The sequence below is a fragment of the Eptatretus burgeri genome, chromosome 4 (assembly GCF_056783735.1).
Source record: "Eptatretus burgeri isolate ZD-2024b chromosome 4, Ebu_testis_v1, whole genome shotgun sequence".
In the NCBI taxonomy this organism is placed as follows: Eukaryota; Metazoa; Chordata; class Myxini; order Myxiniformes; family Myxinidae; genus Eptatretus; species Eptatretus burgeri.
In genome coordinates, this window is record NC_140964.1 from 105,195,280 (window position 1) to 105,209,752 (window position 14,473).

Here is a 14,473-nt window from a genome sequence, read left to right on the forward strand (position 1 = left end):
TTGATGAAACAGTTCATGAAGGCATTGAGTACTGATGGTGAATGTTTTCAACATATAGTTTCTGCTTTTCCTGCTTTGTCTTTCGAGAAGATCAAAGCAGGTGTGCTCAATGGCCCTCAAATTCGTGTCCTTGTACGTGATGAGGAATTTGTAAGGAAGATGAATGACAAGGAGAAGACAGCGTGGCTGTCTTTCATCGCAGTTATACAAAACTTTCTTGGTAACAAAAAGGCAGATAACTATGAGTTTCTAGTTACTAGAATGCTGTTGGCTTTTCGTGAACTTGGGTGCAACATGAGTGTCAAACTCCATTTCCTGAATAGTCACCTTGATCAATTCCCTGAGAACCTTGGGGCTGTAAGTGAGGAACAGGGAAAGCGCTTCCATCAGGACCTCATGACGATGGAAGAGCGCTGCCAAGGGCGATGGGACAAAAATATGATGGCAGACTACTGGAGCATCAAACGAGATTGCCCTGTGGAAGTCCACAAATGCAAGAGCTGCAAGCGCAAATTCTTGCCTGAATAGGACCTATTTGAACTTTGCATTCCATCCTTATCAATTGTTCTGAATCACCTATTGTCTTTATGTTGAAATATATGTTAATTTAAATTTGCTTTTAATTCAAATTGTAACTTACCAAATAAATGTTGAAAATGTTGCATTGCAAAATATATGTTTAATATGAATTTGCTTTTACTACAAATTGTAACTTACCAAATAAATGTTGATAATTAGTGGGGCAACTTAGCATAACAATTGTGCATTTTGTGAGGAAAGCACCGAATTTGGCACACGAGTCGCCTTTCATATTATGAACAGATTTGGATATTGGGCCATCTCAAAATTTTTGATGGCAGTGGAAAATGGCTGCCACAGCCATCAGTGGCTGAATTTGAGATGGTCCAATATCCAAATCTGTTCATAATATGATAGGCTACTAGTGTGCCAAATTTGGTGCTTTCCTCACAAAATGCACAATTGTTATGCTATATTTAGCTAAGTTACCCCACTAAATGGTGGATTGCAAAAAATCTAGAGCTTACAGAGAGAAATTAACTTCAGATTTGAATTCAGCATGCTCAAATTACGTAAGATCAAGTGCTGGTATCAATGTAAGAAAAACTTTGTTCCCCAGTGTAATGAATGATGGCTTGCATGTGCACACCATTTTGTTACTTAAACGTGTTCCCAACCATTTCTCGAACATCCATGGTCTGATTTTGTTCAAACTTGGCACAAGCACAGTACATGTTGGCATATAGGTGCACCTCACTTTAATTTGCGATCTGATCAAAGATGGCCCACTGGTAGACTGCCAGCCATTTTAGTTGTCAACCCCCTCCGATATTGGAACACATCCTTAACCATTTCGTGGACTTGCATTCACCAATCCTGTTCAAACTTAGCAGGCACATAATGAATAATGGCTTACATATGCACATCATTTATTTTCAATTTAAAAGATCCAAGATGGCCTTCTGGTGGCCATTCTTTTACTTACTTATTCTTGCCCAATCGTACGCAATCTTCCATGTCATGACCGCTCAAGTCAGTTGCGCATACACATAAATCTTGAAAATATATGCTGGCTCTTTTACTCTGTTCACTAAAACTATGGGGCTATGACATTTTGGCTTTTCTCCTTGTTTTATTCCATTCTTTTTTTTTTTGCATTGTTTGATTATTATCTTCCAAAAAAATCTTCCAAATATGTTTTTGATGCCAGCACCTCAGGATTAACGTCAATTAGTTATTTACAGTCGTATTTGAAAACTGCTGTTTTTTTAGCCCTTGACAACAAAGCCGTGCCGCTGCTGCTGGAAATATGGTGATCATATTTCTCATGGTCATGTGAATAGGAAAGCTGGCTTGACATTTACACCTGTGTGTTATACGTGCCTTAAATTTTCCTAGAGCACTTTTTCCCCCCCAGGTGCGGGGTATACCAGGGAGCGGGTTCTTTGCGTGAAAATACAGTATCGCTCAAGTTGTAAGGTTCTGGGTAAACAGAAAGTGAGTTTACATTGCCAGAATGCCTGACAGTTTGGACACAGCTGAGGTCTTTTATGAACCAATGTGGACACATGGCTGAAGTTGTATACCCACCGTCTGGAGAGGATTTGGGCAGAAAGGGTGGAAACTTCAATTATGACTGGAATTGGTCCCAGCTGATGATCCAGACAGTCAGGAAAATAGGTGATTCCCTTACAAATCATTGGCGTTTTTGTACCCCACCCCTCTGACGAGGTCGGAGATGGGGGACATAAAAATTAGCTCCGACCGACTGGCCAATCATCTGTCTATGTGCTTTTGTGTATGTGATATGTTTCAAAAACCGTTCAACATTTAGCTTTCATATTGCAGATTTGTATTCCTCATGACATTTTCTCAACCTGATTAGATGATGGCAGTGATTGGTTAAATTCTGTTGCAATGGCAACCAGCTCGGTAACTTGGCTTGTTTACACGATATTTCAAAAACTGTTGAACATTTAGCTTTCGTATTACAGATATATATATATTCCTCAGACCACCTAAAAGTGGGGGACATCGAGTATCAGCTCCTTGTTTATTTAGGCATACACTCTTTGGAGGTTCATTTATAATTACAATTAGTAAATTTGGTGTTATATGATTTATGTAATTTATAGGTTCCTTTATATGTTCATTTCATGCAGAAGGAATAACTGTTCCAGTTCAAGAAATTATTAACCTCCACCATCTTATGTTTTTCACCCCTGTTTGTCTGTCTTTCTGTTCTGTTTATTTGTCTGTCTGTCTTTTTCTGTGAGCAGGATATCTGAAAAAGTTTTGGACAGATTCGGACGGAGCTTAGTGGACAGCTTGGGTGTGTGACAGGACGAGTTGATTTGATTTTGGTGAAAATCTGGATCCAGATACAAGAATTTTTTAATTTTTATAGTGATTCTTCACCGCCAAAAACGATATATAGCATGATATTTTAAAAACGTTGCTGATGGATTATATCAAAACTTGATGGATTAGCTGGGTAGATGACAAGAACAATCAGATATTCCTCAAGGTCTGATCCAGATCCGGCCTATAAGTGGGATACACATCATGTTAGCTGTTCAGCCTGACGGATGTATGTGTTCTACCGAGTGCTATTCCAGTTTATTTTGCATTCACATTTTAAATTTGCTTTTATTTCCTTTTACTGTACTGGATAACCATTAAATATTATGCAGGAAATGTTCTTGCATTGAATCGTAATGGAATGAACCAAATTCAGGTTGCACAAGAGCTGAGCAATGAGAATGAGAGGCTGTCAGAGGAACGCGTGCTTCTCGTCGACTCGTTGTGCCAGCAGACTGAGCGGGCAGATGAGTTGGCACAACAAGCTGAAGTGTACCATGACACACTTGAGCAGCATGGTGTACCCTTGCTTGATAGTATGGACACTTCCCCTGGACCACGCCTCCTTGAGATCGAACGGCGCTATGTGGAACTAGCCGAGAGTGCGCGCTTTGAGCGTGAGCAGCTGCTCGGTGTGCAACAGCACTTGAGTGGTGCGCTGCATGCATCTGAGCTTGAAAACAAGGAGGCTCAAGACATCATCTCGAACCTGAAGGTGCCTGTGCTCGTTTCCCACGTCAATATATGTATTTTTCATCACGTGTTTGGTGTGCTAATTCTCTCTCTGCTTCTTCTTTAACGGCCACAATTATTCCCATGTAATTGTGGGGTTGGCCAAGGGAAGATTGGCCCAAGTCTTTCATGAACCGTCTGGCCAGGCCTAACGTTCGAATGAGATTCGGGCAGGAATTTGACCATCGTGTTAGCGATAGCTCTCCTACTCTTCGCGAAGGATGCCATGGGATCTTTAACGTCCACCAACTAATCCCAGTGGATGGGATGTCCAATTTAGTGTCCATCCGAGGGACGGCACACACATTGATGAATCACCCTGCCTGTGAAACACCAGGATGACAGTTTATAGTTGGGCTGAGAACTAAACCCAGGTGAGATAGCTCTGAGGCGAGTGCGCATACCTGTTGGGTCTTTGCCATCCTGCCAGCCAACTGACTACTATATTTTTTTTCATCATATAACAAGCTTTGATTGTATTTCATCATGTGGGGTTCTTTTCAGATTGCCATGACAATGACACCTTTATTGCTGTGGTACTTGTCTTCAGGACCGTAATCGACAGCTGGAAAGGATGTTAGAAAGTGAGCGTGAAGCAGCAGTGACATTGGTTTTTCAGTTGGAGGAGGCTCGAGGGGCAGTGCAAGCCACGCAAGTTGAAGTCGGTCGGTTGAGGCCTCAGCTTGAAGAGGAGCGGCGCAAAGTGGCAGAACTGTGTGCAGTGTATCAATCTGGTGGTGCACCTGATGTGGCTGGCTTGCTCGAGGTTGCAAGTCGTGAGAAGGAGCTCCTGGAGGAGGCACTAGAACACCTGCGCATTGACTTGGAACAGAGTCACAGTGGCAACATACATCTTCAGGAGGACATTGAGAAGGTGAGGCAGGAAGTTTTATTTTCCAATCTATGCTCGACTTGTGCAATTGTCAAATTTCTGCTTTAGCCTCAAAGGTCCTCCAAAATGATAAAACGATTATTTGATTTGTTAATTTGAAACGAAACTCTGGGAGTTTGTGCATGTTACTGTGTTTGAGCCTGGGGGGTAAATGCTGAAATCTGTCTGTCCTGGTTCTTCCCGATATCTTTGTTCTTTGTTTCTTTCACACTTCTTTCTACTTTTTTTTTTCACAGTTCTCTTTATTCATTCTAATTCTTGCTTTTTCTTCTCTTTCATCTCTATCCCTCTCTTTTGTTATCTATCTCCCGAAGGAGAAGTGAATTCTTGCAGAAATTTTTTCATGTCGGGCCCACTTGGTTGTGCCTGGTTGTGTTTGAGGGTAATGGAATAGCAGCTGAAACCTGAATCCGATCCACGTTCCTCCTGATGAATCCATCTTTCCTCTTTACTTCTTTGAGTTCCTTCACTTTTTATTTCTTTATTTTATTTCTGCCATGCTCACATGTATTGTTAAATTATTACCCCACACACTTGACGCGGAGCGAGCAGGGTTAAGCAATTGGTTTACTTCTGTCTGTCTCTGTCTACAAACGTCATTTTATGATCGAGGAAAAACTTCAGTTGAATGTCATATTTCGAGCACGAATCGGAACATGAATCAGAAAACTAGCCTGTCGTTTGGCAGTACTTTGGCTCTGAATACATCTCAATTGCGCATACACGGAGAGGAGTGAGATAATTATTATCTTGCCAAAACGAAGTTTTTGCAAGATATGTTAGTCAGCTTGTATGTTTTTTTTTTTTTTTTTTTTTTTTTTGTCTGTAATCACGTATAAAAAATTCTGCAGAGTACAGTTATCATTGGAAATTTTTGTAACTTCGCATATCAGAGGCCAATCGAGGTCCCTTTCAGCGCATAAAATTTTGAAGGTCAAAGGTCAAGGTCACTTTGTCGCAAATCAGGGGAGTCGACGAAACCCTTATTTTTTGAGTAATTTTGATCGGATCGTCTTCAAACTTCATGGGAATATAGTTCATGGTCTGGCGCTCAGCTGATTAATTTTTGGTGGAGATTGGCCTTGACCTTCATATGTGTTTTTTTTTTGTGTAATCACGTATAAAAAATTCTGCAGAGCAGTTATCATTGGAAATTTTTGTAACTTCGCATATCAGAGGCCAATCGAGGTCCCTTTCAGCGCATAAAATTTTGAAGGTCAAAGGTCAAGGTCACTTTGTCACAAATCAGGGGAGTCGACGAAACCCTTATTTTTTTGAGTAATTTTGATCGGATCGTCTTCAAACTTCATGGGAATATAGTTCATGGTCTGGCGCTCAGCTGATTAATTTTGGGTGGCGAATGGCCTTGACCTTCATGGTTAGCACCTGAGGTCAAACATTTGACCCCAAGGTCAAATTTTCAAGTTTTAGGAACCATATCGTGTAGTACCTCAAATTGAACACCTCGATGAGTGCTTTCTAGATATGTCAAGCTTGAGACATTATGATGTCATTTGGTGACGTTATGAGGCAAACGCATATTTTTCATGGTTACTCTGCAGAACGATTCTCATCGGAATCTCTCGTAGGCAGATATTCCTCGAGTCGCTCCTGGTGGGTAGCAGCTCTGTTCATCTCAGTGTGACCTTCAAGAAGTCACACGTGGTCACCTTTTGGCAATGGTTTATTTAATTGTCTGTCTGTCTACCTGCCTGGCAGGCAAACAAAATTGAAAATCATTCCAAACAGGAAAGTTATTGTTTTGAGCGATGTCGTGAATGACACAAACAACAGGCACAAAGAACTCATGTGATTTGTCAAATAAGGTGGTGTAAAAGACGCTGCATCGACGTCGGTAAACTTCTGGAAAATATTTTTCGACGGCCTTTAAAGTCTTTATTTTATTTCAATTGACTTGTATTTGAACACTGGAACACAAATCCCCTTTTTGGTACTTTCAAAAACCTTTCATGTCACAGCAGTACTTGGACAAAATGTTATGCCATTTTACAATTTTGCTGGGTTATTTTGTGACTTAAATGTGAAATCTACACTTCCCAATGTTTAAGTTGTTCTCGGGAGCTTTTGCCTCAATGTGGACTCGTATTCTTGTTACCCTCGCTGAAGGAGAGGGTATTGCGTTTGGGTCTGTTTGTTTGTTTGTCCGCACAGGACTTTTGTGTGTTTCTCCACAACCACTTATCGGATTGAGCCAAAATTTTCAGCATAGGTGCGACTACTCATGTTGGATGTTTTAATCATAATTATGATGTCATGAGTCACGTGGTGTGGCAGCCATGCTTGAAAAATGGAAAAACTTTGGACCTGTATCTCTGAAATCGCACCAAGGAAAAAATTGAAACTTGGCACAGGGCAAGTACTCCTCATGAGGAATGAGTGTGATTTTGTGTTTTTTATGACATCACAATTGCATATTTAGAGCACTACATTTGATGGGTATGAAAATTTTTGAGGGTCATCTCGGGATAAAATGGTCCACAGAAAAAAAAATTGACGTTATCGGTCGTTGATTCGGCAGCCTTATTGTTTCAAAAAAACTTTCAAAAATCTTCCTCTCTGAAGTGGCTGAATAGATCGAGGCGAAACTTTACACGTATGATCGCCTATCCATGAGGAACAAAAGGTTCTCACACATGGCATCACAGGTCACATGGTTTGGCAGCCATATTGGATTGAAGTAAAATATTAAATAATGTTTTCTCTGGAACCACTTGATCAACATGAAACTTCACAATTATGATCTAATAGTGATGGGGAATACATGTTTTTAATTACAACTTGATCGGACACATGGTCTGGCAGCCAGAATTTTTTTTTTTGATCTGGGTTCTTTTTCAATTTTATTATCATTTATTTTTTTTGAATGAGGCTCTCTTGTCTGTGCCTGGATCAGTTTGAGGATAGAGGAGTAGCAGCTGAAATGTGAATTCTATCCAGAGTCCTCATGATGACTTCATCTCTGCTTTTTGCTTGTTCGGGTTCCTTCTGATTACTCCAATGCAGGACTTGTACCTATTTGGTCTTCCATTTGATTCGAATTGAACTTATTTTAATCCCATTCTAAATTCAATTGAATAATAATGAAAAACTATCATGGGTCAGGGTCAGGTGTCCAATCGAAGTGGGGTTGCATCAAAGCGGGACGTCTTGGTACCTCGTCATCACTGTCAGCAATTATAAAGTGGCAGTTGTAGTTATGTCTCTTATTAATTACGTAACGCACCATTACACAAACACCACACAAAACAAGTTCTGGTGAGGGTCTGCAATCTCTGATTGCGCTTTCTCATTCGTTTGTTTTTGTTTTTGCAACAAGATTGATCAGGATTGGTGGAGAATGTATCTTCATCATAAAGTGTATTTATCACATGACTTTGTGCTGGTGACTATGCAAATTGTTGATTTGGATTTATGGTGTGTATTATGATCCAGCTTGATTTTAGTTGTGGTGAGTTGTGTAACTGCTATGCCATCACCAGTGGTGTCCCTTTTATGGAACTGAAACAAAAGGCATCTTGATAATTGGAATAGTTGCTCAAGGCACGCAGGACACCATCATGGGTTTGCCTCGCTCTATGCGGTTGTGCAGCTCAATCCATTTGGCGTCTGCCTGATTGCATACTTGACATAATTGACTTAATTTGTTGTTTTGCACAGCTACGGTTTAACTATGTGTGACACTGTCTTTACCACTTCTTAAGCTTTCATTCATTCTTCCCCTCACTTATTTTTCTCTTCCCACACAATCTCAGAAGCATCAGCTCATTTTATGAGAAAATCTTTATTCATGTTTCCATTGCTTAAAATTGCTAACCCTCGCTCTGCAAGTGTTTGCCAGTTATTTTCACATCATCATTATTGAGGATATTCCTGATTCTTTCCTTTCCTTTGCTTTTACTTTCTTTTTTCATTTAACACCTCTGACTTTTACTGTTGAGGAGGCATTGCTGTTTTTATTTGGAATTATCCTTTATGGCCTTTGTGATATTTGTATCTGCATGCATGTGACCACCTCTCATGTCCACTTCACCATGGATGTAAACAATGACGACAAGTTTGTATAGCTGTTCACTCTCAAGCTGCATGCCTCCAATGGGGGGGGGGAGGGCGAAGGGTGGGGGGGGGGGTTCGAGGTTTACCACGAGGGGAAGCACTTGGGTCCCTTTTTAACACCTGGTCCTGAGACTGCCGGTGCAGAGTTATCTGTGAAGCAACCACAAACGCCGATTGGCACTGCCAATCCGGGCAGGGTTACACTACTTCGCATGGTAGCTTACCTGTGGAGAGCCATGTCAATTGGGGTCTCATGCCCTCAGCGCACACCAAGATTACTACCAAGCGATTACAGTGAGTGTGTGCTGGCTAATGAGTGAATTAACGGGGCAGAAGTTCCCGGCTAAGCTAATGTGCAGACCATACTAGACCAATGAAGGAAAAGACGAAACGGGCTGGGTTCAGGTCATGTGGAACAGTAAAGGGTTTATTCACATCCACGTACAGCAGGTGAAAGCCAGGATTCGTGGGTGCAACAAAAGACAGACAATTATGTATAAAAAAGAAAGACAGAGCTAACTCGATATCAAGAACTTCTGCAATCTTAACTTGTATTCACATTACAGGCACCATCAGACACACCTCCAAAGAAATTAGAGCTAGCCCAGAAATTGAAGCAATTGAGGTGTAAGCGACCTTGTTGTACCTGGTGTGGTCATTCGGCCCATGCAACCCAATCGCTTAGGAGGGGGAGGAGGGAAGAAAACTGGGGTGTCTATGGTGCATGAGTGAGAGGTGCAAGAGGAAGCGCCATTATGTTGTTCTGTCCTCCGTGTCTGGGTGGGCACGGGGTTACAGTGCAGGGGCCATTCTGGGCGAGCATGGTTTTGGCCCAGTCGGGCACGTTGTGTGATGAGTGATATTAAAGTTGATTTCAACCTCATCAAGATTGGTGTTTGGCCGTGGTGCTCGTTAACTTTTCCCGTTAACCTTTGTGGCATGGTGGCAGCGTCGGGATACGATTCCACGCACTCTTCATCCTGGAGACTGCGATCGGCAGAACGTCACTGTTACGAGAGCTATCTTTGAACCCCAATCGCACCTCACAAGAAGGTGAGCGGCCAACCAGCTCATTCTGTAGCTGTGTCAAAAACATAGTCTGTGCAACGTGCCCATCATCAAAATGGCTACCACACACCATGCACCAAAGCAGAGTGGTCACTCAGCATGAGTGAAACGGTGAACTCATTTGAATGTTGGAGACACAATTTCCTTTATATTTTATCGCTCGATCCCAACTTTACTCCCTTCCTCACCGAGGGCATCACCTGAGAGAAGAAGAGCAGAGCGTTCCCTCTTCGTGCACTTTTGGACGATGGTGAGAGCGTCCCCGTTGAGCGCCGTCGCACTGCCCAACAGAAAGTCACCGTACTGGAACTTATGCTGGGTCAGATTGCAAACTACTGCCCTGTGATATCCCGCAACACCATAGTCAGAAACTCCACTTCCGTAGCCAACATATGGCAGTCGATTTGACAACATTTTGGATTCCAGTCGACAGGTGCACACTTCATTGACTTTGCAGCGATACGCCATAACCCCGAGGAGCGCCATGAAGACTTTTACCAATGCCTGATAGCGTTTGTGGAAGATACCTTGCTTCGACGGGATGGTAGCATCTTCCACCATCACCAGGTGATCATTGAAGATGAGGAGTTATCCCCCTCGCTGGAGAACTTTGTTGTGCTCACATGGCTTCGTATTGTTCACAGTGGACTCCCTGGACTCGTCAAACAACGCTATGGAACTGAGCTCAGGTCCCGCACATTAGCCTCCATAAAGCCAGAGATATCCCAGGCGCTTGACTCACTTTAGATGAGCTCCACACTGCTGAAGATGCAAAGTCATTGCGTACTGTAACGTCTCGATTACAAGCCTCCCGCCCGGCATCGTTCCCATCGCCTAAACCCCATCAAGTCCTTTCAGGAACTCGTTCCAACAACCTTACAAAGTCCTGTCCTCTCTGCAAACAAGTATGTTGTACTAATTACAGTCATTTCCTCAGTGAATGTCCTTTCCTCCCCGAACGAGATCGTCGCTGCATTGCAAGAGCACGCCAAGTGGCTGACATAACTGAAGTCAGACGACGAGCCTGGAGGCATAACATGTGCCCATGGGGACAAGGTAGTTAGTAACAGATTTTACAGAACCGACCACTACCCGACGTGTCCAGATTCGCCAGTCTCCATTTCTCGACACCTTCCACGGTCACCACACAACCCGAGTCACTATTGACAGCGGTGCCATGGGAAACCTGATTCGTGAGACAACTGTAAGAAATTTAGGAGTCAAGATTCAGAAGTGCGCAGTCCGCTCGTCAGGCTGATGGATCGTCCCCTCTTCAAATTGTTGGTGAGACCAGACTGACACTGACACGTGACGGAAGAGAATTTCAGTTCGAGGGCCTGGTCGTCAAAAATCTTGACGTGGAGGTACTGGCGGGAACTCCTTTCATGGAGTCTAATGACATCTCAATCCCCTCTGCGAAGCACCAAGTTATCCTGGGTGATGGTACTACGTATGTGTATGGGTCTCAGGGAAGGAGCCTTGATTGCCATGCAGTACGCCGAGCTCATGTACTACGTGCCCCACCCCACACAACTACTCTGTGGCCTGGAGAGTTTATCGAAATGGTCCTCCAAAATGACATCGAGTAGTGACTCGGTGTTCGCACTCGAATCTCGCACGGATGCCCCAAGTGCAAGGTCACTGCGACCAAGTGAGTTCTGGCCCCCTCCCAGTATCATCCGTAGCATCAGCAGGAAGGTTCGGATCCCCAATTTAACCAACGAACCACGAGTTCTCACACGACAGGAGCAGTTTTGCCAAATCTTCCCTGTGTACATACCCGAGTACACCAAAGAACACCCAGGTGGTTATACCGAGACCAGCTCCCCCAAAGTAAAACGCACACTCACATCACCCTCAGGACACTACAACTGTGACCCTCGACCCTGACAACATGTTCGCTCCTGACGAACGATCAAAGTTTTGTGCCCTGCTTGAAGAGTATGATGAAGTGTTTGACCCAGTGTTCCAAGGCTACAATGGTGCTGCAGGCCCCCTTTGAGGCTGTTAAAGAGCAGGTTGCAGGTCACCAAACATGTTCTGAAAATTTATCAATATGATATTATGTGCATTAAATAGTTTGATGCAAACTATTGTGGTTGCCTAACTGTTGGGAAAATTAATGAAATTTAACTTCGAAGTTGTTAGTTCTCGAGGCCGTTGAAAAAAAACAGCCGCGTGCCCATATATGGATGGTGACGTCACGTTCTCCAAAAGAAACCGGCGCTCACTCGCTCATTGAAGAAGTGTCCAGTTGAGCGGGCTGTTCTTTCACTTATTTTGAGCTTGCAACTATATATATTATCCTTTTTTATTTTGAATTATTGTAGAACAAAGTTATTTGGATATTTGTACATAATGCCTCGTACGTGTCGTCATTTTTTGTGAAAATGGCTGGAAAACGGGTAATTGCTCCCACCGATTCCCGAAGGAATCAAACATTCGCCGGCAGTGGATAAGATTTGTACAAACAAAACGGGCGAATTTTCCCCCACATAAAACGGGTAAAGAGGACCCTTTGGATTGACTTGTCATTTGTGGTGACAATTTCACAGCCGAGGATTACGAAGGCAACGCAATGAGTGAGCTCGGTTTCAAAACAAACATGACTCTGTGCCCACCATTCAGCCTTCTCCTCCTCAGCTGGCTCCTGCTTCAATTTCTCACACTGTCACCTCTCAAGGATTGGGGCATTGTGTTTATCTGTAAATGCGCATAAGAAATTTAGAAATTATTAGAATAGAGTAAGTCATCACTATCCAGAAGTCCATACGTTGTAACCCGTAATGGGGAACGCGGCTGATAATCTCTTCCTCATCGGCCACGCCATCATCACTTTCGCTGGGGTCAAGCTCAGCTGTCAGAAAGACTTCAACACCAAGGGTCCATTATATTTGGGTCCATTATTGATTCATTCTATTTCTGAGTCTTGAGTGACTCGAGGGTTTGTGGTGGTCGTATGGCAGCTTAGCTGCTGGGGTAGCTATCATTTCTTTAAGCGCGACTGTGTCGCTGATGCAGTGCCCCTCTACCAGTACACACACTGGAACTGGTACTCATTTCGCCGACCTCGGAAGGATGACAGGCTGAGTCAACCCCCTGGTGTATTAATTCAGCGGCCGACGGGGCTTTAACTCAGGACCCGAGGATCCCAAGCCACCACCCTTGCCACTGAGCCAACACCAGGCTACTATAGGGTTAAAAAATTATTATATCAAGTCACAGACGAATCAAACTTCACATTATTTTATGCATCGAACAAGAAAATGAAAATCTACAAACCAATCTGTCTGGTGGAGTTTGTCAGTGTGAACTGCCGGACAGTCAGTCCTGCCACTTGTACATGAAATAGGCCGTTTTCTGGCACTTGCAAGTGGCTCAAATTTATATGGCTCAGGGCCAGAAACTCCATAGTATAAATTCCCATCACCCTCCGACTCGTCCTCGGCAATATCGGAATGAACACACTCAATTTCATCGCTGCTGAAATCACTCTCTGATTCACATCTCGCCATTGTTTACACGCTGTTTCCGAATGTTCACGAAGTTTTCGGAGAACGTGACGTCATAGCATCTTCGGTAACTTTCGGTCTGTTTTTCGATCACCGCGAAAAGTTTTGACTTTAAATGTAATTTTAGCATATTTTGAGTTTCAAATGTAAGAAAATAAATACCCCACGTTTATTAATGTGCTTACAACATTCGAATCACGCGAAGTCATCAGCGACCCAAAACCTGCTCTTTAACATGGGCCCTGTTCAGCCTCCACAACGCAAAGGCCGTCTACCACAATATGCACATGATAAGCTGTGTGAATCACAACACAAATTTGATGACGTGGAAAACCTTGGAATCTTTGCTCACCCTGAGGACATGGGGATTACTGTGGAATATCTGAATCCCTCATTCTTGATCAAGAAGCCCAGTGGCGGTTTTCGCTTAGTCACGGCCTTTGCTGATGTGGGCCGGTACAGTAAGCCCAAACCCTCTCTTATGCCAAACGTAGATTCCATCCTGCGCAAAATTTCTCAGTGGAAGTATCTAATTGCTACTGACCTTACGAGTGCCTTTTACCAAATTCCATTATCTCGCCAGTCCATGAAGTACTGCGGTGTAGCCACACCCTTCTGTGGATACGTGTGTAATGTGTATACCAGATCTGCTATGGGAATGCCTGAATCAGCGACAGCACTCGAAGAACTCATGTGCCGCGTCCTCGATGATCTCTTAGAGAAGGGGACTGAAAGCTAAACTCGCTGACGACCTCTATTGCGGTGGGGACACAGTGGACGAGCTCCTCCAAAACTGGAGAATGGTTTTACATGCTCTGTATAAATGCCGACTCCGCCTCTCTGCTACGAAAACAGTTATATGCCCTAAGAGCACCACCATCTTAGGATGGATCTGGTCTCGTGGTACTATCCAGGCCAGCCCACATTGTGTGGCTATGCTCTCCACTTGTTCAGCTCCTTAGCCGGTCAGGGGAATGAGATCCTTTATCGGGGCACATAAGGTTCTCGCTCGTGTTATCCCCAACTGTTCCACTGTCTTATCCCCCTTGGATGATGCTGTGGCTGGATGCCAATCACTGGACAGAGTCGTGTGGACCGATGAGTTACATGCTGCCTTCCACAGAGCCCAAGGCGCTCTTACTTCAAACCATACAGTAACTCTTCCTCATCCTAGTGATCAGCTATGGATTGTGACAGATGGTTCCATTAAAAAAACACAGTATCAGATCGACTCTGTACATCACACGCAATGGTAGATCTCACCTTGCGGGTTTCTTTAGCGCAAAGTTACGCGGGCGCCAACCTACCTGGTTGC

At 43.5% G+C, this 14,473-nt stretch overlaps 1 protein-coding gene across 2 annotated transcripts in view; it reads left to right on the forward strand.

Annotated features, from left to right (window-relative positions):
* Positions 1-14,473, forward strand: part of SPECC1L (sperm antigen with calponin homology and coiled-coil domains 1 like) — a 123,506-nt gene that overhangs the window by 47,170 nt on the left and 61,863 nt on the right. For both annotated transcript variants that reach the window (XM_085879579.1, XM_085879580.1), the window contains 2 exons: positions 3,257-3,595; positions 4,163-4,486. In XM_085879579.1, coding sequence (XP_085735705.1) covers positions 3,257-3,595; positions 4,163-4,486 — 663 coding nt within the window. The remainder of the gene's footprint in view (positions 1-3,256; positions 3,596-4,162; positions 4,487-14,473) is intronic.